Consider the following 24698-nt stretch of genomic DNA (forward strand, 5'->3'; position numbering starts at 1 on the left):
TTTTCTTGTACGATTTAAAAGAAATTTTCACATTAGAAGTTCACGGTTTCCATCCATTTTGGCTTCCAAATAGTACAGAGCTGCCAGAATAGAATTAATTAATATATCCTTTGAACCTTGATGTGCACTAGAAGCACTGATTTGAAATAAAAGGCTGGAAGTTGTGTGATAGATGCCATGGATTTTGTAGTTTCTATATTTAGTATATTGATATTAAATTTTAGGACTCAAAACCACCTCTGTTACTGATGTGGATGTTCTTGTGACACAGCCATTATCAGACAATGGTTTACAGGAAACAGTTGCAGTAAAGCAAGAAATTCACCAAGATCTTTACAAAACCAGCATGGAGACTGGCTTTCAGACTGGCTTTCAGATATGAAAGCTCAGGTCAGAATTGCACAGCAGTTTCTGGGGTTTGAGCACTTGACACAAGTACATTTTCACTGAATAGTGTTCATTGCTGCTTGCTAAGGTCATGCCAACACAGCAAATCAAATCCTTCACTGTTGTACCTTGTTTTAAAGAAACCTAGCATTTTATTTCCCCAAGAATGACTCTTTCAAGATTTTAAATGAAAAATGGGATTAATTACCTCAGAACAAAAGGCATATGCCATTAGTCACACAGTGTGTGGCATTCTGCTCTTACACGGCTTACTTCTGACTGCGACTCAAATTCTTTTCCTCTGTGTAATTTGTATTTGTTTGGTTTGTTGAGGTTTTTTCCCCTCCCCATTTTTATTATTATTATTGGACATTTTGATGGGAATTCAGGAAAGCTGAAATTTCTTCTTTTTTTTTTTTTTTTTTTTTTTTCTCAGAAGAATTCCAGGAGGCTCAGTGGAAAAACCCCATGCTCCTAAAATCAAATAAGGCTTGTGTTTTGTATGTTGAGGAAATACTGTGTGCATAACCTAAACAAGACATTTATTATAATCTATCTTAGCTATTTTTTTTTTTCTCTGCCAATGCAAGCAAAGCAGCAAGGTAAAGGTCTCTCATCCATAGATTTAATCTTTCTTCAGTTCAAAGCTTTTTAAGTAAAAGCAACCATCTGTACAGGACAGCTGTTGAAATCCCTCTCTTGCAAGCATTGTATTGGTGCCAAAGTGAAGCTTCTTGCCCTAATATCATTGTGCCCTCATTAAAAATAAGCAGCCCAAACCTATTCTATGTTATCCTTGAAATTTATTAAATGATACAGTAATTCCTGGTACAACAATAGTCTTCTGTAGCAGTTCTTAATGTAGAGCCTCAGCATGTAAGGTTCATTACATTTTCAGCCAGTCTGTGTTTAAGATGGAATTGGGCTTTTTTTTTTTTTTTTTATATGTAAATAATGTTGAGAAACTTGTTTTTATCAGTTAGGCCAAATAACCATTCCTGCAGTCCATCTAGGGGCAAATCATGGCATTAACAATTCAAGCAATTTAATTTTTTTCTTCTATCTCTGTAATATATTTATTCTCTCTGTTTAAATTTTAGTCTGGGAAAGAAGACATCTCAAGCATTAAAATAGAAAAGAAAAAAAAGGTGAATTCATAAAGGCATGGATTTTCATGAAAGAGTTGGCTTTGACTAGATATGAAAAAAACCTTGTCCAGGTATTATCAAAGAGTTGGCTGGAATTCATTTCAAAGGCACAAAAATAAGATCCAGATACATGTAGGAATTTTTAATGTAATTTTCTTTCCATTGCTTAATGATGCAGATGGCTTTTAAGTACCCCAGAGGGGGGTGGGGAGGGACACTACACCAAGCAACCTAAGACTATGCATTTGCTTTTGTCTTTTACAATGCTTTTCTTACGTCCTTTTCTGTAGTATTCTTGCCTTCTCAAGTATCTGTCTTTGAAATCAATTTCGGATGTCAGGAGAAAAGTTAAAGATGTTGGCACTAGTTGTCACAGATCAGACTAGGATGTCTCATTAAACTGAGCAAAGAGAGTGAGAATCACCTTTAATTTTCAGTTTGGCTGATCTTTAATGTTAAACTGAATGTGATTGATGCCTTGCAGAGTAATATGTGATAATATTTACTGAAATTTCTCTTAAATATTTGAAAGTATATTTCTGTGTCTGCCTCGTATGAATGATTTCGATTTCTTGTGCTCTCCTTTCTTGGCTAATGGTCTCTAAAAGTGAACTTTCAGAACAAATGTAGAACAAGTCAGGCATACCCCTGTTGTGTTGATAATATCAACTTGACAAATGTATTCTGAATTTTGCCTGCGGCCATTAAAATGGAAAGCGAAGTCGGAAGTGTTTTATGGGAGGGATGGTTTCTTTTATTGCTTGTACCAGCATGTATTGTACTGATTTTGTCAAAGGAAAGCATAATTTTTATAAAGCACTTGCCCCATTGACTCCCAACCAGAACAATGTATTTTAATCCATCTTCAAGTTATTTTTACTGCTTCGTTGTTTTATTTGGCATTATTACACTTTTTACTTCTGATATAAACTCAAGGCCAAGAGTCTGAGCTAAACAACTACTATGTGAATTCTAATTTAGGCTGACTGTCTATTAGTAGAACTTGTTTTCTATACCTGGTGCAGAGAAATAACAGAGGTTGCTGTTGAACTTGGCATGCACAGTTTTCATGATCTGGTTACATGGGCAGAGGAGAAGGTCAGGTCTCTACTTGTGCTCTTGTCATCTATACCATTTTGACTTATTTTATTTATTTTTATAGTCAGTTGTACTTGAGGTACATTGTAAACATAAAGTAGAAGGACAGAAATCAACAGCTTTTGTCAGATACAATGGGTTGGTAAGAAGCACATGTGGAGAAGTGTCTTAGGCAACTGAACTTATGCTCCTTTAATGCAGAAATAATAATTTTTGTTGAGAGTCTGCTGGATTGGTCTTTGCCCAATAAACGTTTCCCATAACCACAGAACATGTTAATTTAATGTGTTTTCACATTAAAATGGTGTCAAAATAAGTACCTGTTGAGTATTGCTAAACAAAGAGAAAAACAACTAATTTGCTTCTTAATGAGCCAGTAATAATGTGCTGGCATTTCACTCTGTTTATTTTTGAGGCAGACAGGGTTTCTGGTTGAGCTGAATTTCAGAAGATCTACTCCATAAACAAGGCTTTTAAAATCTGTGCTATTTAAAGACATTTTTACAAACTACACCAATGAAAGCTCTGATTGTTGAAAAATGTGAATAGCAGTATTTAAATGATAGTGTATTTGGAGTATACCACAGAAAGTAAATTGATATTTTGGCTAAACCTTTCTATTCTTTGCATATCCTCTGCTGATTCCTTTAAGAATAAGAACAGGTGCATTGCAGGCACTTTTCCCTTCTTTTTCTCAATAACACCATGATGGGAAGTAAAAGAATGGAAGTACCCAGGAGGCTGGCCTCTGACTGCTTACTGGGATCCCTTTAATTTCTCCTCTGCTTAGAGTTTGTGCTTCTGCCCAGCAATTAGAACTTGCAGAATGAGGTTTGTTCAATAAAGTATCACAGTGTCACTAAAGGATTACAATTGTGTTCTGGTTCAGAGACCTCCTCCTGTTAAGCAAATAGATACAGGCTTATCTTTCTTTTGTAAATCCCCTTTTGATATTTAAGAAACCATTTTTCAGGTATTTCTAGAGGACTCTGTCTCTGTAATTTGTTTGTAAAAGGTTTTTTTTTTTTTCTTGTCAGGAGAATCAGAATGATTTTGTAAGCACTTCAGGTAAATGATTTTATTGTAAAGATTTAGGTAGGAAAACCAGAAAGTATGCACTGAGATTTTTGAGTTCTGTATCAAAATATGTCAGAGTCAGAAGAGAGGGAGCAGTAAGTAAGTATTGTTTGTGACTCTTAAACCTCGAATAGCCCAGGCTCTTTTCCAGCTGGGTTGGCATTAAGTGCCTGGTGAAAGGTGAAGCTAACTTTGTTGATCTAGTCTCACCCATTGCTTTCTTAAAACAAGTTAGCACTGATGTTAGACAAAGAACTGCTCTTTGTTTAAAAAATAACTTGAAGTTGCCAGTCCTTTCAGAGAATGTAATTATTTCCTCTGGGGAAAAAAAAGAATAACATGTCTTATCTACTCAAGGAAAGCATTTAGGATACCCTTTCCTGCTTTCTTTGTCCTGCAATAATTGGCTTCTTTTAGGAAGAACATTTCTGCTATCAACTTTTTTTTTCTTTGGTGGAGCCTGGTGAAAATAACCTCAGTCTGTATTGTCCTGTGATGTGCTCCCAGTGAATGCGTGGAACGTCTGCTAATAACTGCCCCTTTCTCCCACCGAGTTCAATAAAGGAAAATATTTTGAATAATGGCTTTTAGTTTTAACAAACAACACTCTTTTGGGTTATACACCCATCTGGTCCAGTTTCTAAACTGTCAGCTCAATGATGTATATGAATGTATACAGATGACTGGAGGGACCTGTGAAATCCTGCCGAGAATGAAGCCAGCAGATTGTTCTCCCCAGCGAGCGATTTACAGAACTCATAAACCCACCCAGGGCTTACCTCTTACAGGATACAGGAGTTCTCCTGAACCGAGGTTCAGGCTTATTCCATATTCCTTTTTGAATGTACATCTTCATTAGTGTCAGGTTGTCTAGGTTGAAAGAGAAGAGTAGAGGTTTGCTCTCCATTTGTTTAACGCTGCTAAGCAGGATTTAGCAAGACAATCTGTATTTATTTGATTAGGCTCCAGCAGAAATGATCAGGTGTTTCTGAGCTGGATTGCATGAGAGTAGGATTATGATATAGTATAGTAAGTGTAACATGTAGGACTGTGGTGGCTGTTTTTTCCCCTTGACAACTTGTGCGTTATGCCCCAGTGAGATGGGACTGAGCTTCAAGCTGCATTTCTGCAAGTGTTCTGAGCTTTATCTTGGCCAGTCACTCAGGGACCCTTCCTGCCTTCTGACTCACAGTTTAATGTTGGACAGAAAGGTTACATGTGCAGATTTCCTATATTTCACTTGGATAATGTTTCCAAATCTCTTTAAGGTGACTTGAGGGCTCAAGCAAAATTCTACCCAGCTTAGAAACCAAGCTTTTCCTGAAGCAGTTGTTCAATTTTCTCTTCTATAACCACACTCCTTTTAACAATTTAGAATGACTTTTGTGATGGTAAATCTTTTATCTGAGTGTTTGAGACAATCTCTTCACTTCTCTTGCATAAGTTGGCAGTGTCAATAAAGGTATTGCAATGTTGTGCAAGAATGCCTGGGTTGGTAGACTAAGTGGTTTCAAGCTTTTGTTACTTTGTTTTGGTTTTATTTGTGTTTGTTTGTCTTACAAATTTTGGTTAATTAGAATTTAATTTTTTTTTTTCAACTGGGTTTGCAGGAAAATTTATAAATGGTCTTTTTCTTCCTTTGACTTAGACTCAACAGTATTCTTCTATTATTCCTTTCTGAGTAATATGGCTAATGAAGTAGAGCCTGCTTGGGCTAAACTTAACATTATGGTAATACAACACAGAAGAGTCTTTTTATTTTCTAGTCAGATGAATTGCACTAAAAGACAATAATTACATGAATTAATTCCAAAGGATAACACATCTTCAAGGTTGCATTACTTAACCTTTTGTACCTTTAAAAAAGCTCCTCCTTACAATAATTTTTTTTTTAAAGTGAAAGGATTTTTTTCTTTATTCTGTGATTTGGACATAATTTATTGTGTAATTCTTACTTTTGTCTTGAGAAATCTATTCATACTAGAAGAAAAACAAAATTCCCTTCTAGTTCAATACATAATTATACATTTTTGTATATAGACACACTTCTTATAACGGGTTTTAACCAATATTTTATTGATTTGCTGTTGTTGCATAGAGAGTAATAGCATTTGGTTCTTTGAAACTTCCTAATTTTAACATACTTAATGTCTTCTTTACAAATGGCTCAAATAAATAACAGATGTTAGTAACACTGTGAGCTCTCTCTCGCCTCCAAGATGTTCAGGTGCATCAGTACTAGCTTTTAGAATGATTTGTAACTGAGTGTTTCTTTTATTACAGTTGTTAGTGCAGTGAATGCAATCTCTGAAGTTGATTTATGATTAGAACTTCACTCATTTTTTCAATTATAAGCACATTGACTACAACATGTTTGCAAGTAGTAAAGTAGTTATCAACCATGCTTTGTTTATTTTCATCATGTAGTAGCATGTTTAGGTAGAGCTACTGTGCCCTGACCATAGGATTATGATGCTTCAATAAAAATGTACTTGGACTTTGGGAGGTGCAATTCATTGCTTCCTACATCCTATAGGATACACAGAGTTAATAGAATAGTTGTGTATGCAGGGAATCTGCTTATGATAGCTTAAGGCCCTGGCATTAAAAACAAAACACTAAACCAATTAACAAAACAAAGCAAAACAAAATTAAAAACCCCAGCCCCCAAAAATCAAAACAATAACCAAACCTCTCAAACATCAATGAACTTATGGTGTTGTTTTCAAAACACTATTTAACTTCCCTCTCTGCCTAACTGGGGTTTAACCCTGTCTGACTTATAAATAAATCTTTTATTTTTCTTTACATATCCTTTTGATGTATGTCATCCATCAATGTTAGCAAGACCAGTAAATGCATTGATCTATTGCCACACTTGGCAAGTTAAATAACACTTTATGTAAGAAGCATTGATTTATAAAATCCAGTACCTGTAATTAACATTAGACCTGTCAAAAGTTGAAAATGGTATTAACTTGCTGCTTATTTATAACCTAAAGAAAATTAAATAAAATATCCAGATTAATAAACTAAGTCCATTTTTTTCCCCCTTCAGATACATCAACCTAAGTTATGTTCTCAAGAACAGTGATATGTTTCTTCCAGTTCTGACAAGAAATTCTGTGTATTGTTGAAAATAGTTCTATAGTCTCTAAATATGTGCCTAAACCTTGAGCTGGAGAAAGAATTTGACCTGGATAGTTCTGAAAGTGCTCAGTGTAAAAGGTGCGGAAACAAGTGACCATGTTAGGGAAAATAAAGGTAGCCAATTTCCATCAGGTTTTCAAGGAGTCTTTGATCTGGCCCTTAATTAGTGCTGCTCCTCTGCAGGAAAGCATGCAAGGTGTGTCTCTCTCTTTGCATGTTGCCTGTGTTGTCCAAAGTACACACTGAGATACTTGGAGAGCTCTTCAAGGACAACTTTGTGCTTCTGTTCCTGACTCAAACACTTATCAGGTGCCTGTCGCAGACTTTACTAAAGATGCTGTTGACTTCAGATAATTCTGTGACCTCTGGACTGTGCTTTGATTGTGTTTTTGTCCTAATTTGGCATTGCATAAGGATATGAAAATCCTTCCTCTGATCTGTAAAGCATCTGATCGTGTGCTCACCACCCTTGAGTTCTGCAGCGCCACTAAGATCCTTTGAATTGAGTTGTTTGAGGCAGGTTTTATCCAATTTATAAACCTGTTTACATTTTTCAAGTTTAAAGGGCAAAAAGAACTGCAAGTAATGCATAAACAAAATTACAATAACAGTAAGGAGTGGGAGTTGTTTGGTAACAAAGGTTTGTGCATGAATCATTTCCCCTTCAGTCTTGTTCATCATAAGAGATTTGTTTATGTCTTCTATGGATATTCATAGCTGCTTTGCTGTTTAGAAATAGTTCTCTCCTTGAAATAATAAATAGGTGGCCTTCCATGGCTTTTCAAGTCTGGCAGTGCCTCTGCTGTGCCATTGTTTCTTCCTGCTGCGCTCCTGTTTCTGTTCTGGTACTTCCAGACACTCCTCAGCTGTTTACCTTTTTGATTCAACTTATCTTCTACAAACTAACTAGCTGCAAATGTCTCATGCCAAGGAGGAACTTGTGGAAAGCACATTTATGGTTTTATCTACTCTTTGCTATTAAAAAGTTCTGCAGGGTTTCATCCTGTCTTTATCTGTCAGTTATTTAGTGGATATAGGTATTGATGGATAGATACCAGTGTGGTCAGACTGACCCTACAGCAGTTGGAGATTGTAGATAACACAGTAGCAAGAGTGGCTTCCTTTACAGTTAAAATAATGAAGGAAATCCTGCTATATTTGGATTCTCTTTCTGTAAGGCAGTTTTGCCTTCCACCTGCTGTGTGTTCTGAGATTTAAGCAGTAACAACTTATTTCCTTGAGAGCTCTGTGAGTCTCTGTAAACATCACTGGATGCGAAGAGGAAGTATGGAGGTTATGCTTTGATACCAAATTCAGCCTGGAGAGGCTGTAGCGTTTCTTTGGAGATTTTGTTTTGATTTTGATACTTAATGGGCTGTCTTTTATTTGCCTGCTTTGTAGCCTGGTGTGCCTTTTTCTCTCAGTACATCTTTAGCTTTCTTTAAGATATCCTCATGACTACTTCCAAAAATAATTCTGCAGCCTTTTTGGTGGATGAAATACACTAAACATACCTTAAGACCATCATCTGTAACTTCTTGATTTTTACCTTCAGTAGATATTCCATGAATTCCTGAAATTGTGAATTGTGATTGCCTTCCAATATTAAAAAAAAAAAACAAAAAAACAAAACCAAAACCAGAAAAAAACAAACAGGGTTTTGGTTTTTGTTTGCCCTAGCTCAACTGAACCATTACAGGAGGTCAGAAAGTGAAACTTAAATATGAGTTGTAGAAATTGAACAGGAAAAGGAAATCTTAGTGGGACTTTAGGTTGATACTTCAGGAGCTGCTTGAGGCTCAGCTAAAGTGATACCAACTCTCTTGTTCCCCTCCTTGTCTGGTCTGCTATGGAAATCAGTTGTAAGAAAAGAATGATACAATTGTGTATGAGACAACCTTTCTCAATGGATTGGGGAATAACCAAGAGCATTTTATGTTGTCTTTGAAGTGGACTGATGTTACTGACCACTGTCTTTTTTTTTTTTTCTGTTAGAATCCAGGTCCTCTAAAAACTCTTTTATGCTTCTGTGGACCCTCCTACTTTCAGTTCTCTTCTGAGTGAGGCTAATAAAAATTGAGAAGTCTTTTCTCAAAAAGGAATTATTCTTCAAGGAGTGATCCTGTAGTGGTCTTTAAATAGATAACAGGGTAAGGGAGTAAATGTTATGAATAGGTTATGTTGAAGGACTTTCAAGCAAGTGGTGATAGATTTTCTTTATTATTGTATAAAAACTGCTCTTGTATTTTCTGTTGTTGCAAAATAGCATGCAAATATATTTTGAGGAGATTCCTTTAAAGCTCCTTGTAGGGAAAAATGGAAGAAGGCTAAGAAATATAACAGGAGGTGTTTGTGCCTTACAGCAATGTAGAAAGGTTGGAAATATTAAAATTTTTTCCTGTAACAAGGCCTTTCATGGGGTGTATCTTAGGACTGTAGAAGGTTCTAAGGGAATAAGTGGTGATGTTTGCTCTTTTAAACAACACTGTGTGTTGGTCAAGATTTGAGAAAACCATTTATCTGTTTGCATCAAGAAAGGAGGAGCTTCGAAGCAAAATGGAATCTGCAGTGCCTCTTAAGTATTTCTGAATCAGAGAACTGATGCTTCAATTAAAAAAAAAAAAAAAAAGAGGGAGAGAGAATTTTTAATTAAATGTACTTACCTATTGGTGTGAAACACTCACTCCTGCCACTGGGGACTCCTATTCTATTGAATTGTTGGAAGCTAATCATAACTATACATTACAGAATGCTTAGTTTTCCTCTTGAGATAACATGCAACAGGCATGGCAATCTGAAGTTCAATATTTCTTCCATCCCAATCAAAGATATGATTGGCAATTACCCAATAACTAACTTGCCAATTAGTTATTTGACCTATCCAGGGAAAAAAAAAAAAAGTTCTCCATTGAAATCTTGTCTCCCAGTGACTCTGCATTTAAAAGAAATAAACGTCACTTATTCTAGAAATATGTAGGTTTCCTCACAAAACTTGCTGAGTCCTAAAACAATTTAATTCCATCCCCAATTAAACCTTTAAAAGCATTATCCATCAACCTCAGCTGATGTTATATTTGCATTTAGAGATTATAGTAGAGGTATCCAACAAGTAGGTTATCTTTCTTATCTATAGGAAGGCAGAATTGAGTAGTGTGGGCTCATTGACTTGACGTAGGAAATTGAGGAAGAAAGAGTGATTTAAGTAGAGTTGCTTCAGTATTATTCCAGTATAAAATCAGATATAATCTTTGATTTAAAAATTTCAGGAAATCCACTTTAAGGGAGTGCTTTATACCATTGTGAGCAAATTTCTTAACCACAGCACTATATTTGAAAAATAACCTGATATTTTAATGAAATACTCACTATGATGCATCAGTCATTTCCAGTCCAGCCTCAGAAGGCGGCAGTAAAATGCAGTTTAAATTTAATTGTTGTTCTTTGGTGCTTTATATCATAGTTCCAGCCAAGCAAATGTGGATCTCAAATATCCAATATTTTGGGTAGAACAGCTTTCCTGCAAATCAGTAGAGTTCAGGTGACTGAATGCTCTAAGGTATGATGTCGTTGACATTTTATGAATAGATCATATACTAACTTTCACAGCATCATGAGGATGCATTTTGGAAGGTTTGAATTCAAAAGAAGATGGATTCAAGTATATCTGAGTTCAATCTGACTTCCTCATACATTTCCCAACATTTACTATGTAATAATTTTGAATTCTTATGCCATATAAGCTGTTGGAGTTCATTTCCACAAGAGAATACAACTTGCATCCAGAGCTGGTGTGTGTATGCAGGCATGTCAGGAACTAAGATAGTAAGATTAAAAGGTCCTTTGGAAAATGAAAAAGAGAAAAATCTTTTCCATATCCACTTTGGGAATAAGAAGGAAATGGTCCTGGTTCCCCAGAAGGTTGCAGTTATCAGCTGTCAGTCAGTACAGAGCAGCTTGTAGTCAACTGGATGCTCCTCTCTGAAGCATCAGCTCATGAATGCCATAGCTGAACTTTCATCTGTTCTTGACTGGATTCTGCTGTCCAGAGGTGTACCTGCTGTCCAGAGGTGTACCTGCTTTCTCTGGATTACTGAAAAGGTTCTTCCTGTCTTTAGTTTGGGTTTCCTGACTCTAGTTGCCTTTTTAATTTAACTATGCTTTTGTGTCATGAATTCAATCCCCCCAGACAGCTCTTCTAAAATACTTTTTTTTTTTTTTCTGGCAGTTCTCATTAACCTACCTGAAGACGTCTTGCATCCCTTTTCCTTGCAAGCAGTGAGAGCAAAAACATTTCTGTATTGTTGCTCTTCTCTTGGGTTGATTGTTCAGCCTCTGTAATTTATTTATGTAGTCTCATTTTCCTGGAAAATTCCTCAGAGTCATTCTGTTTATTTTTCTGTCTGCTGATTGTAGCTTTAGACCTGCCTAGGAAGAAAAGATGATGTTCATCATGCTTTGACTAGGGACTAATAAGCTCAATATAGGTGTGTGTGTTTTTAATAAACCAGTTGGGGTTTTGTTTGGATTTCTTGAAAAATGTATCCCAGTGAAAAATTTATTTTCAGTACCGTATCTGTTGGGTGAGCTGAGGAATGGCAAGGCAGCTGCTCTAATGATATTTGTTAGTGACTGAGCTGTGTTTGCTCTGACTTGCTGATTTATGAGCAGGTTAATCTGCTTCTAATATTCAATATTGGCTCACCTAAAAATGACTTTAAAGTAGAGATACATAACAAAGGCAAACAGTGATGTCAATGGGTGTTCTTCACCTGTTCTCTGCACTCACTATGTTATTCTTCTTCTGAGTGTTTTCAGGACTGATTTTCTCAAGATGTGAGCATTTTACCTGTAATTGTGGATCCAAATTTTGTTTTTGGAGAAAACAATGGTGAGACTTTAACAGGGTAGTTAGAGTGTTTCTACTGGAGAGGGACTTTTTAGGATATCAGGTAGTGATAGGACCAGGGGGAATGGAACAAAGCTGGAAGTGGGGAGATTCAGACTGCATGTGAGGAAGAAGTTCTTCCCCATGAGAATGGTGAGAGCCTGGAATGGGTTGCCCAGGGAGGAGGTTGAGGCCTCATCCCTGGAGGTGTTTAAGGCCAGGCTGGATGAGACTCTAGCCAGCCTGATCTAGTGTGAGGTGAGGGGTTTGGAACTAAATATTCCTTGTGGTCCCTTCCAACCCTGACTGATTCTATGATTCTACTGATGTGGTACTTCTCTGGGGTATGGTAACTTTCCTTTTCTCAGTAGGGCAGAAGTGTTTATGATCAAATTGCATCTTTAATTAAAAGATAGGAACTCCTGATGGCTAGGACAGCAAAACTGCTTTCAAGATCTTGTGTCACCCTGTAGTAACTGGATGATCTATTTAATATGATTTTTCTTGATGTATTTTACAAATATAAGCTGTTAAAGGGCTAAGAAACATTAGCCAAATTTTGTTAATGTATTTATTAGAGGATATTAGAAGTCCTTGAGATAGTACTTTGAGTTTCTGAAGTCATGTTCACTCATGCTGTTCTGACGAGATTATGTTTCCTTGGTTAACTAATGAGTAGCAACTCTTGGAATGTTGGGGTTTTTTTTCCCCATTTCATTAAGTACAAAGGTGTGCAGTCAGACAACTGTCTCCTCTTACAGGTTATGTTTGTAAAGTCATGCCTGAACATGATTTTCAGGAAGAATAGAGAATGAGCAAGCTCTCACCTTTTCTGCAATGCATCTGCTAGGGTTGGGGAGAAGCCCAAAGTAGACCACAATTGCATATAGCCCCATTTTTGTAATTAAATGTCAGCAATAATCCAAATAAAAGTGTGTGGGTGGTGCTGAGTTAGGTCCCGAAATTATGTTTTGAGATAAAATCCTTTGCATGTACCAGAGAAGGAAAGCAGTTGGATTAACCTAGCAGTGCAATGGAACTTTTGCACTTTGATGATGCACAAAAGCAAGGCAGCCACGTTTTGGAGCAAAAATCCAGAAAATTTTTGGCAGATTCAATCCTATTTTTTTTTTACTTGAGATTTGCATAAAAATAAATCTGTATCATCCTTTTGAGGACACTAGTCAGAATGCTAATGGCTGGATTTGAGAATCTTAAAGGTATTTGCCAGCCTGAACAATTCTGTGATTCTGTCAGTGAGTTTGGTGAGCAGATTTAATGAAAATTTGGAGAAGGTGCATACGTGTGCCAACAACTTGGCACTTTATTATTGCACTCCTCCTTGCAACTCAGACAAATCTTTTTATTATTATAATTTTTATGTTTAAATCAGCATCGCTGAAGAGCCAGAGGGGGCTGGAAAAATTAACACATTTAGCATTTTAAAAAAAAGCAATAGTGTATGGCATGAGGGCTTGCTTTTTATTTTTTAATAGGAAAAAAACTATTTTAGGTAAGAATGTTAATTCCCACATTTTATTATTTCTGTTCTAGGACTCAGACAGGATTGCATTAGCTTTTTTCCCCCATCCTTCAAGAGAATAAATCTGAAATGCTTTTATGGCTTCTAAACCCTTGACTGGGGAGACCTTACTGCTCTCTACAACACCTGAAAGGAGGTTGTAGTGAGGTGAGGGTGAGTCTCTTCTCCCAAGTAAGTAAAGATAGGATGAGAGGAAATGATCTGAGGTTGTGCCAGGGGAGGTTTTGACTGGATATTAGGAAAAAATGTTTTACTGAAAGTGTGGTCAGGCATTGGTCAGGCTGCCCAGGGAAGTGGTGGAGTCACCATCTCTGAAGGCGTTCAAAAAATGTGTAGACATGGCACTTTGAGACCTGGTTTAGTGGGCATGGTGGTGCTGGGTTGATGGTTGGACTTGATGATCTTAGAGGTCTTTTCCAACTGGAATGATTCTATGATTCTAAGGTTAGCCTTATGGTGAGCCCTTCCTCTAATTAATAAAGTGCAGGTGTCTCATACCTATTAAATGACCTCCTTCTACCTTGCATCCTTTCGCCAGCTACACCTTTCTTACAATTTCCTTCCTGAGATGGCTTTCCGATTTTCTACCACTTTTCCTGTTTCCCTGGGATGCTCTATAAGAGCTGAACTTGTCCTTATAGGTCTCATTCAAAATTCTGGTTTCCATTACAGCTTAAAGATGTAAAGCTTCTGATGCAGCACCGTTTTGATCACGTCTGAGGTGTGAGCAGCACCGTGCTACAGAAATGCCAAAGTCATCAAAGCTTTACTGCTGCCTCTCTTCGTGGAATCTTTGCTCAGTATTTTATTTTCATTTCTGCTTTCAGTGAATATTTAGTGAGCTCTGATTACATAATTGAGTTTGATAAACCGATGGTATGTGATTGATGAGAAAGTCAGGAATAAAAGATTAGAAGATAAAATTACTTCAAGGGTTTAAGTAAATCTTCCAGAGAGCTGGGGTAATTTATACACCATGCAATATTCTTTATAAAAATATTCCCCTAGGTCTATTAAATTTTAGCTTCTGCCAGAATTGGATTGTGTTTTGGGAATCATTTTTGTGTAATACCAGCCTGATTGTGATATTTTAAATGGGAGATAGCTTTGAGTGGGTTGCAGTATCACTGGGTTTGGAATATTTGAGTAGGAAATGTAAGGCTGAATGACAGACCTGTGGGAAGCAATCTTTGTCTTTCAAATAAGCCATTTTTTCTTGGAAAGAAATAAGTTAGAAGGAATAAGAGGATAATTCAGAGCGAAATAATGAAGGAGGTTATACTGCTCGAGTCTTTAAATCACTGAAAAACAGGATCAACAAATTGCTTGGGTAGAAGTTTATAGTGCAGACACCAGTTTCATTGTAATCTCCCCGAATGGCTCAACTTTCATCAAGAAGGAATAGTTTAACAACCTCATTTCATGAGTGTCTCTGTACTTGCAGGTCAATGTCATTTACTCACTAAGCATTTCCAGTTACCAGTTGGACTCTGTTACAACCCCGTCCCCTAAATACCACCCTGCCAGTGCCTTTTCATCTCCAGAGGAAGTCAGGCACCTTTAATCTTGCAAGGATAGAACGTCTGTCTTGTAACTCCTTTGGGAGACTCCCAAAAAATCTGTGAAGCCTCTGAGCAGATTTAATATTTCCTCACTTGTTTAGAAATACCCCTGTTAAAAAAAAGAAAAAAGAATTATTTTTTTGGCTTTGGGTAAAATAAACACTAACATTGTCTCACTCTGACTTAATTTTTTTCTTTATGGAGTTTTAAAATATTGGTTGATTTTACTATTGAGAAGAAAATGGGATTTGAGATAAGACTTCTTCACAATATATGCAATCACTAAACTAAAAAAAAAATGTAGCTTCGCAAAATATAATCTCAGTCATGTAATAGAGTGGAAAAGTGCAAAAAACATCTTGGTTTTGCCTGAGACTATCTGCTAGTTTGGAATTACTCCTCTTTTCTCATGTATTGAGTTGTCATAGCTTCCTCTATTTCCAATTTAAAGAAAATATTACTGATCTGCACTGGCCATTAATCAATTGATTAAACAACGAATTATTTAAAATGCTACAAAGCAGAAAAGGTCCCTGCCTTAAAATGCATTTTTTTCAGTTCACTTTAAGTCAGATTTTTGTGTCGTAGTTTGTAAGTATATCTTTAGGATGGTGTGCCTGTTTTTTTTTTTTCCCGCAGGAACAACTATATCTTTCTGAAGCTGGGTTCTGAAACCTAGGGAGACAATTTGTCGATACAAATCATCAAATGTGCATGCAGCTGATGCCCAACTTCGTAGCCAATTGTAGCAAATAGTTTGGCAACAGTCAACCTGTGACTCCTTCACCGCTCTCAGCTGAAGCGCAGCTGCTACCCAGGGACTGGACAATTAGGCTGATAATGAGTCTGTGTAGCCTTGTGGGCTGCCAAGTAATAAAAATTCCCTGATAAGAGGCAAAGTGAAAGATAAGGGCTTAGGGAGGTTGCCATCACCAGATCTAACTGCATACCTGCTGCCTTTCCCCCAGTCTGCAGTTGGACACTGGGGCACCTTGAAAGCCACTGATGCTGCTTGTCTTGAGCTCCTTCTGCCCTAATGAGTGTGGCTGCTGTCTTGTGGCTATCAGATAGTAAAGATTATGTAGTACGTGACCAAAAGTTTCAGACAGCCTTGAGTAGTGTGTGAGGTCACTTCCCTGTAAATGATAAAAGACAGCTTAAACTCTTTTAAATAGGAAGTATAAAAAATAATTAAGCTTAATCTGAAATAAGTTTTAAAAGGAAGTTCAACGATTTAACTGAGCAGCTGATTGCACTGTAACAATATTTGTTTTGGTTTGCTTTTATCTACAAAATACATGCACTCTGCAATCCTAAAAAGCAAAGTGCAGCAATTGGCTACCCATTAAATATTACTCCATATTTTGCATTAAATTTCTGACTTTTAATGCAACTTGGGTATTTTTGATGCATACATAAGCATGCTAATTTTGATTATCGAAGGTATTTGTGAACCTCTAAGAGTAAGTCTGTAGTTCTTACTGTAGCTCTTACATAGCTAAAAGTAGAAATTGCATAAAGTGTGGAAATCTAAATCTTCCAGGGGTGATGAGGGTTGGGTCCCCAGCAGATGTAGTCTTGTAATAAATCTGCATTTTAGCAGAGCTTTGGCAATTTACCAGCCGAGAATTTTGCTGCTTGGAGTATTTTTAAGCATTTGTGATCCATGGGAGAACAAGTTTGAGACTACATGTGACCCTTGAACATTACTCAAGCACCCTAATTCAAAATCTGTTAGTGGTTTCAGGTATTCTGATTTAACACATTTTGGTTGGCAATAATGTTGAAAAACACATTAATCTTGCTGGTTTGTGAGGTGTGGGTTTTTTTCTTTTTTTCCTGAACTCTCTTTTTTCCTATCAAAATTCTTCATTTACCCTGATACTTCTCCTGCTGTGATAATCATTTCTATCCAAGATTACTCTTCTGGTTTCTTTTCAAGAATGGCAAAAAAAAAAAAAAAAAAAAAAAAGAAAGAAAAAAGAAAAAAAAAGTATTTGAGTGGATTTATTCCTCGCAGAGGAGAGGGGGAGGTGGAAAAATCCAATAGGTTTGTTCACTGCCTGCTGCAGCAGACAGTGCTGAAATTCTCATATGTATAAACAGCAAAACATGGACAAAAGCTTGTCTGAGTGGGCACTTCTTTTCTAAAGAAGTACCAAGGACTAAGGTTATCAAGATCTTGTGAATTCTGTTCTAAAGATAAAGCTTAGTTACCAATGCAACAGTATAAGCCTTCACTACTGAATCATATTGTCTCTTGGTTTGCAAAGCCTGGTTTGTCCAGAAATGAGCTAGCTATCAGTGGTATGTACTAGACTCACTTAAACAGCTTACAAAACCATCTTTTCTTTGTATTTCAGGTGATGTTGCACCATACTTCAAGACTGAACCAGGCTTGCCCCAGATACACTTGGAAGGAAATCGACTCGTCCTTACGTGCCTTGCGGAAGGCAGCTGGCCCTTGGAATTTAAGTGGTTGCACAATGACAGCGAAATCACTGCCTACTCCAGTGAATATAAGTAAATAAAAGCTCTGTAACAATCTTCTCTAAGAGATATGGGGGGGGGGGGGGGAAGCCAAAAAGCCCAAAACAAGCACTCAACCTCCTTCCCCCACCCCCAAATCCCCAGTACCTCAGAACAGCTGTGTAGATACTGAATCATGGACAATGGTTTTTATCTTGAAAGGCTGATTTTTTGTAAACAAATAAGGTCTCGATGAGAGAATCTCCTTTGCTAAAAAGAATATATCACACTTCAAAGCAAAGACCTAGCATAGAAATTTTAAGTACCAAAAATGCTTTCTACTCTACTGGAAGTGTAACCTCACATGTACTGATAATAAAGAGCAGGCATGTTCCTTAGCTAAATGTTACTGATGTGCTGTTTACTCCTTGAACAAACCTAAGCTCCATGGCACTGTTCTTTTCCACAAGATCTAGAAGAATGTGGCTGATCTTAAATTATAAATGAAACTTTTAGTTTCACTTCTGAGAAGAGAAAAAAATAATTTTGTGGTTTAACAAACTGTTTGACGGTTATACACTTTGCTCCCAGGTCCTCTCTGCCTCCTTCTCCATTTCACAAGACATCCCATCAAGCAAGAGATAAAACCATACTGTGGCTAATGAGAGCTACGTCTTTGCTGATAGCCAGCAGATGGCTGGCCAAATATCAAAGTGTAAAACAGCCAAGTTTTGTCATATTTTCCTTAATGGGAGCATTAACAGGGTCTCCTCTATGCAATTGGCAATTTCCATAACCTTATAGAGATATTATATTTATGCAACTTACTCATTGCTTTCAAAGTTTGCTGAAATTACCAAATGAATTCAAAAGTTATAAGGAATGGGTAAGTGAAAGGCACAGCTTTAACAAACCAAGCTAAATACTGCACTTTTGTAATTACATTGCTTAAGGTAGGATAAATTGTGATCACAGAATCACAGAATACATCCAGTTGGAAGATAACTCAAAGATCATCCAGTCCGACCCTCGACAAGCACTGAAGGGTCAGCACTAAACCATGTCCCTAAGTGCCAGATCCATCATTGTAGTCAGAAATTGCAGTATAGATTAGCACTAAAAGGCAGATAATGATAAAAAGTTCTATATTGTCACACATGGCAGTCCAGAATTACTTTTCTCAAAGGTTTTAGAAATAGTAACTAATGTTAATTCTATTTTTGATAGTATTTACACTTACAGAGCAGTAGGGAAGAAAGTCCCTCAAAAACATTTAAAAACTTGGTTTGGGTCTTTTAATATGTAAAGTATTTAGCAACTATGTTTGCAATCAAACATACAGCTCTATGTGAACTTTCCTAGAAATTAAAGATTTTTTTATTTGGATGAGGCTGCTTAGTCCTGAGGAATTCCATCTATTAATGGTTGCTTTGAGATGCAGTGGTACCTCCAAATGAGCCACAGGCACATATAGAAGGGATTTGGGAATGCTTTCAAGAAAAAAGAACCTACTCTCTAATAGCACAATTAATCAAAGAAGGTTTGAGTGTCACTTTGTGCAAATGCCACCTGTTTTGATCAACAACAACGGAGTCTGTTGTAGTTTCTTAGTGGTAGGAGCTGACAACAGCTTTTAACCACCTAAGATGCTGAGAAAGTAAGACGAAGTGGCGTGGGAGGATGAAACACATGAACATGGAATCAACCAAAGGCATAGGTTAGAACTCAAGCTTTGGAGATGTGCTAGTTGCTGAGAGACTTGGATTTCATGATAATACTAGCAGAAACCTGAGTAAGAACATGTGACATTTTGAAAGTAAGATCAGAATGCCCTGGCATTTCTTGAATCAGTGCACATCCTAGTTCAAAATGGTAATTTCACAGTGTATTGCAGTGAAATCACTAGGTTGGTTGTGTGTGTGCATAGCTGTATGCAGGATCTCATTTCTTATTGTTATACTTAATTTAGGCTAGTGAATGATACAAGCTATATTTATTAATTTTGCAATTTTTTTATATTTTTGTTCTTCTTCCTAATTCTAATTAAAACATCTTCCCAAGAGGTGATTAAGAAGATAGGAAACTCCTGGTTTACCGTAATAAAACAACCAAAATAGAAAATAGTAATTTAGAAGTTAGAACCTGACTACTGCCTACTACTGTACCACAGTCAGAGATAAGCCAAACAGGATTTTGATTCTCTAGAAATGCAAAGCTTTACGCTTCCAAAAAGGATTATATGACATAGGTGCATTAGGGTGTATGAAAGCAAGGGAAAATATATGCTTAAGCATAACAATTCCAGCTGCAGAACTTAAACTTTGACCCTGTAATATTTTGCTCTGCACTTTTCTTGGGTAAATAATCTGTTTCAATGCACGAGTCTTTCCTGTGTAAGTGACTTCTGCTGCAATTTCCATGATCAGTCAAAGATTTGTGGTAGTTGATATTACTTAGTGTGTTTCAGTCAAAGTGATGTCTCTACTTCAACAGGCTGAAAATATTCAAAGCTTATTGTAACACACTAAGTGAGTGAAGAACTAATTGGAGTTTGTTTGCATTTTGACCCTGGTGACCCTGAAGGAACAGCTTTTCTTTGTGTAACGATGCTGAGTATGTGCACAGCCTGGCTTGCAGAGTGATTGTGCATACACTATTTTCTATTAAGAATTTATAAAACATTCTTATAAATTCTTTGTGATCTGAGATACATGGAATGAAGCAATATTGCTGACTGCAGTAGCAATTTTGGTTATGTCTATAAGTTACAGTCTTTAGAGTTCAGGCAATTACTTTTTCCTTTTTTCCTTTTTTTTTTTGTTGTTTGTTTCTCTTTGTTTTCTTTTGAATTAGTTTCTGTGTCTTCCATATTTGTTTTTGTGACCTGGAGATCATTATTGCTCAGAAACTAAGGTTTTATCTGAGCAGCAGTACACTTTCCTTCCAAACTGCTTAAAAACATTTATTATCTTTGTGGTTTTAATGTTGGACATGTTTTAATTTCATTCTGCATTAAAAAAAAACCAACACTAGATCAGTTGAGACATAAGCCCTTTGTTAAGTTGGAATAGATAGTATGATAGCAGTTATATGACTGCTTTTGGTTTTAATTCTGTCTTCATAACGATGACTATTAAAAACCTGTAGCCTATAGGATTACTTTTAACTCATCAAGCATTTAAAATTAAAATAAGCATGTATATTTGAAATTAGGAATTAAATATAAACATTAGTTAGCATTTCTCCTCAGGCATTTGATACTACTTCATCCTTCAACTCTAACTCCTTGCAAGCCTGGTGATGAAAGAGTGATCAGATGTATGAGGTGCATAGAGACTGTTTAGAATTGTAAACATAGAATTAGACATTCTGTTAACATCTGGTTATCCCTTTCCCAAGTCTGTAATTTCCAAGTTAGTCTCAAATGATATCAATCTGTTCTATCTCCCTATTTTTTTAAAAATAATGTTGTTATTTAATTTTTCTAATTTTACTTTCCCTACCTGCACATTACCCAGTAGGTCCACTGGGAAGCCAACTGCTCAGTAGGTTAGGGCTGTGTTGGAATTTGCAAGGTAGATGAGATTTTCATTGTAGACTCCTAAAAGATTTTCTTCTCTTCAGGCAACAGAGTAAGAATGTTTCCTGCTGAAACATTAATAAGTCAGTAAAGAAAACCAAAGTAGGATGCTTCTGATCTAATCGATTTGTTTTGTCCTGGTGGCAGAAAAACTAACTCAGTATTATGGCCTTAGTAAGATGAATACTAAAGAAAGAAGCCTTTAATTTTGGCTCTATTTAATAGACAAGCACAGGAATAAATGTTAGCCAAGTACAGTACTAAATCTTTATGGGAAGAAGCTTGTTAAACTATAAGCTACGTGGTAAAAAAAGAACTGTAGAAATGAATTGTCAATATTTATTTGTTAGAATCTTTCTTTTTTGGCAATGGTGTTTTGCAACAATCATCTGCCTGGCAGAGAAGAAAATTAGTCTGTAAGGAACTAGGGAAACCTTATGTCCTATTGATTCCTATCCTATACCTTGTATTTTCACCTGTTTTCTCACTCTGTTTCCTTTGGCACACTCATCAAACAAGAGGCAACATGACTAATTCAGTTTTATACATGCTGGCCAGCAAATGTTTGTGTCTTCTTTGTCAGGTTTACTACTTCCAATCAGAGCACTGATTTGAGTCTTCCTTATCTTCCCAGTACAAATTGTCACAATCACTGCAGACAATTCACCAGTTGCTCCAAGGGCGGTCAGGAGGAGTCAGCTAAAGCACACAGCTCACAGGCAAGACAACTGCCTACAACTTGTATTCTTAGGAAGCCAGGTTCTGCTAGGAGTCACAGGAGATCACTAAAATTTGCCCATGGTGTTGGGCCCTGCTTTAATTCGCTGTAGTTGGTTGCTTGACCTATTTCCTATGGAGTATTTGATTGTAATTATAATGCAGTGATTAGAGTCTTCATTTATCACTTAAACTAGATTTCCTCCATCTCCTTTGTCTTTATGCTGTCTGAGCCTGTTCAGATATCAAGCTCTGTCTGTGGGTGTGTACAGTGTATGTGAGCATGAGAAGGGCTGCTTTCTTGTAGTGGAATTAAAATTTGAAGATTAAAATTCAGCAGTTTTATTTTTCCTTATCTTTTCATAAAGACTTTCATTAATCCTACCCTAACATCTCCCGAAGGTGACCGGGGGAATATGCTCTTTGATTAATGTTTGTTTAATGTGGTATTATCTATATGATTCATGTGTTTTATTCACATTAAAACTGTGCCTATCAGCTCATTTTCATGTTGAGTAATCAGATGTAGTTGAATGAGGGAGGTGAGCATTGGTGATTAAGTGACTTTTTAAGTGTAGTGAAGGGCAGAACAAATACAACGCACAGTGCACTGTGCCTTTTCCAGCATTCCTCTGAGTTGCAGCAGTGTAGTAACCACCTTTTTTTTTTTTTTCTCCCATTGATATTTCTTAGAAGTCTTCCTAATGCCTATGTTTAGATTACAGTTGTCTTGTCCCACTTCTGGACAAATTTCCAGGCATCTTTGCCTTATGAATGAGGGCAGATAAAACAAGAGAAAACATTTCAACACATTTCAATAGTATTTGTGGAAAAGTAATTAGCATTTATCAAATGTAGATCTCAAGACTGAAATGTTTTATGCATTTCAGTATTTTTTTTTCTTCTATAAAGTACAGATAATTTTGTAGCCAAATACCAGAGATTATATAAGAATGCTGTTTGTAGGGGGGGAAAAAAAAACAATAAGCATTTGTGACAATGTGTAAAATATTAGAGGTGAAGTAAGAAATGCCACATAAAGTAGAACTGGTCTGCCTTTATGAAGGAGTGCATGATAATTCTGCATCTTGTCTTGCAGGTACATCATCCCAGCTTTACAGAGGTCTGATGCTGGCTTTTATCAGTGTGTTGTGCGGAACAGGATGGGTGCATTGCTGCAAAGAAGATCTGAAGTTCAAGTGGCATGTATGTCTGAACAATAGCTAGCTCATTCTTTTTTAAGGGTAAAAAATCAACATGACAATAAGATTTGGCAGTCTGAAAAGTTGTTAGGCATCATAATTAATAGATCTTAATATAACTGAATTGCAAGAAGTTTCACACCTACTCTAGTTACCTTTTGGGAAGCAGTTCAAAGCAGTGCAACCTTAAATCTTCTGAGCAAGCTTTAAGCTGTTCAAAGCCATCAAAGAGATCATTTAGAGCTAGCATGAGGAAACTGTTACACCTTTTCTTGAATATCCAGGGATTAAGAATAACCTTGTAGCACAAAACAATCAATCAAAACAATTAAACCCCCAACAAACTCCCTGAGGACAGCAGAGGATATCTGAAAGAAAACTGTGTGGTGGAGATAGCTCCACGAAGATTTCAGATCATAATCCTTGTGATACGAAGCAGGCAGTGGTTGCACAATGAGAACCTTGCTGACTTTCAAAGGCTGTTCTCAACACCTTTCTGAACCAATGCCTCAGAGACTGCTTCAGTTTAGACTAAACAGAATTTTTGAGTTGACCTCTGATTTGATATCTAACTTCCATGTGGAAATCTTAAGCTGATTTCCTCAGGAGTCAGTGCTAGTTAACATGGCCTAAGAAATGATTGCATATTCCCAATTTTCTTTTATTTTCTTTCTTTCCTATTTTTTGTCTTCCTTTATAGTTGTTTAGAAAAGGTAAATTCAAATAACTTGTTCGAAACTAAGAATAAAATTCACTATTTTAAAAAGTAAAAACATTTTAAAGAAATTAAAAAAAAACCCCAACCAACCAGATTTGTATGCTGTTTGTGAGTAATTTGATACATGGGTCAAATTTGTCTTCCTCAGGGTCAGTGACTGAAAATTCACTAGTAGTAAATGTCACTTGATAAGTGGAATTTAGATAAATTGAATTATTTATTGGAAACCCAATTCCAAGGAAGTAATCCATGCTAATCACTGTCATGAGGGATATTGCATGGCATTTCCTGTGTTTTAGAATAAAAACATTTGCAAATGATACTATTTAAGTTTTAGTATCATGCTTACCAGTTTACTGTATTGCATTAAATCATGTTACTGGATCTGTAATATCAGTAATTTGATGTTTGATCTGTCACTGGTATTGCCTCAGAGGTACTGGGAACTAATGTAAAAACAAACTGCTACTGAAATCGTGTTTTCCTTCCCTGCCTTCTGCCAACCTTAATGCCCCTGCTGTGTGCAGCTCCTAGTGATCTTGTGGTCATTCTCATGAGTGTCAGACCCTTGCAAGTACTTCTCTGGATATTCTTCTTCTGTTTAGTGAATTATATCAGGTCTCAGAGGATCCAGGGAGAGTGAGTGAGCATAACTGTGAGTGGGGTGAGTGACCTCCAACAAGGTTAGGTTAGAAGGGAAGGATGGAGGAGGGGAACATGATGGTAAGATGCTTCTTGTTCTGCAGCAGAGAGTTGTTAGATTAACCTTGCCTCTGGAGGCAAGATGCCTCTGGAGTTGCATCTACAGGTGTGGTTTCAGGGGAAAAAGGCTTTGGTAGCAGTACCAGAGAAACATGTACCCATTTTCTCCTCTCTCTCCCACTAATCATTCCCACTGTTGTATTGCAGTGTAGAACACTGTCCCTTTAGGCTCAGCAGGAAAACTTGTTTGTGCAATTGTGGACTGGGAAACTTCTCCAAAATATAAAAGAAAAGTAACAATTATTTTGTAAGGTTTGTTGAAACAGTTCTTTCCCTTCCATCCAATTCCCTGCGCAGCTGTACAGGCAGTTGCACAGCGCTGGGAGCAATTCTTGAGGTAGTACTTGTGGGAATGACAGTGAGAAGGAGGGACAGGAAGACTTTACCTTGATAGTGCTGC

General features: G+C 36.8%; 1 protein-coding gene across 1 annotated transcript in view; it reads left to right on the forward strand.

The window, feature by feature from the left end:
* SDK1 (sidekick cell adhesion molecule 1) overlaps window positions 1-24698 on the forward strand; it is a 420137-nt gene that overhangs the window by 95581 nt on the left and 299858 nt on the right. The window contains exons 2-3 of the mRNA XM_054390916.1: window positions 17214-17373; window positions 22716-22822. Of these exons, the coding sequence (XP_054246891.1) occupies window positions 17214-17373; window positions 22716-22822 (267 nt within the window). The remainder of the gene's footprint in view (window positions 1-17213; window positions 17374-22715; window positions 22823-24698) is intronic.

The sequence above is a fragment of the Indicator indicator genome, chromosome 22 (assembly GCF_027791375.1).
Source record: "Indicator indicator isolate 239-I01 chromosome 22, UM_Iind_1.1, whole genome shotgun sequence".
NCBI lineage: Eukaryota > Metazoa > Chordata > Aves > Piciformes > Indicatoridae > Indicator > Indicator indicator.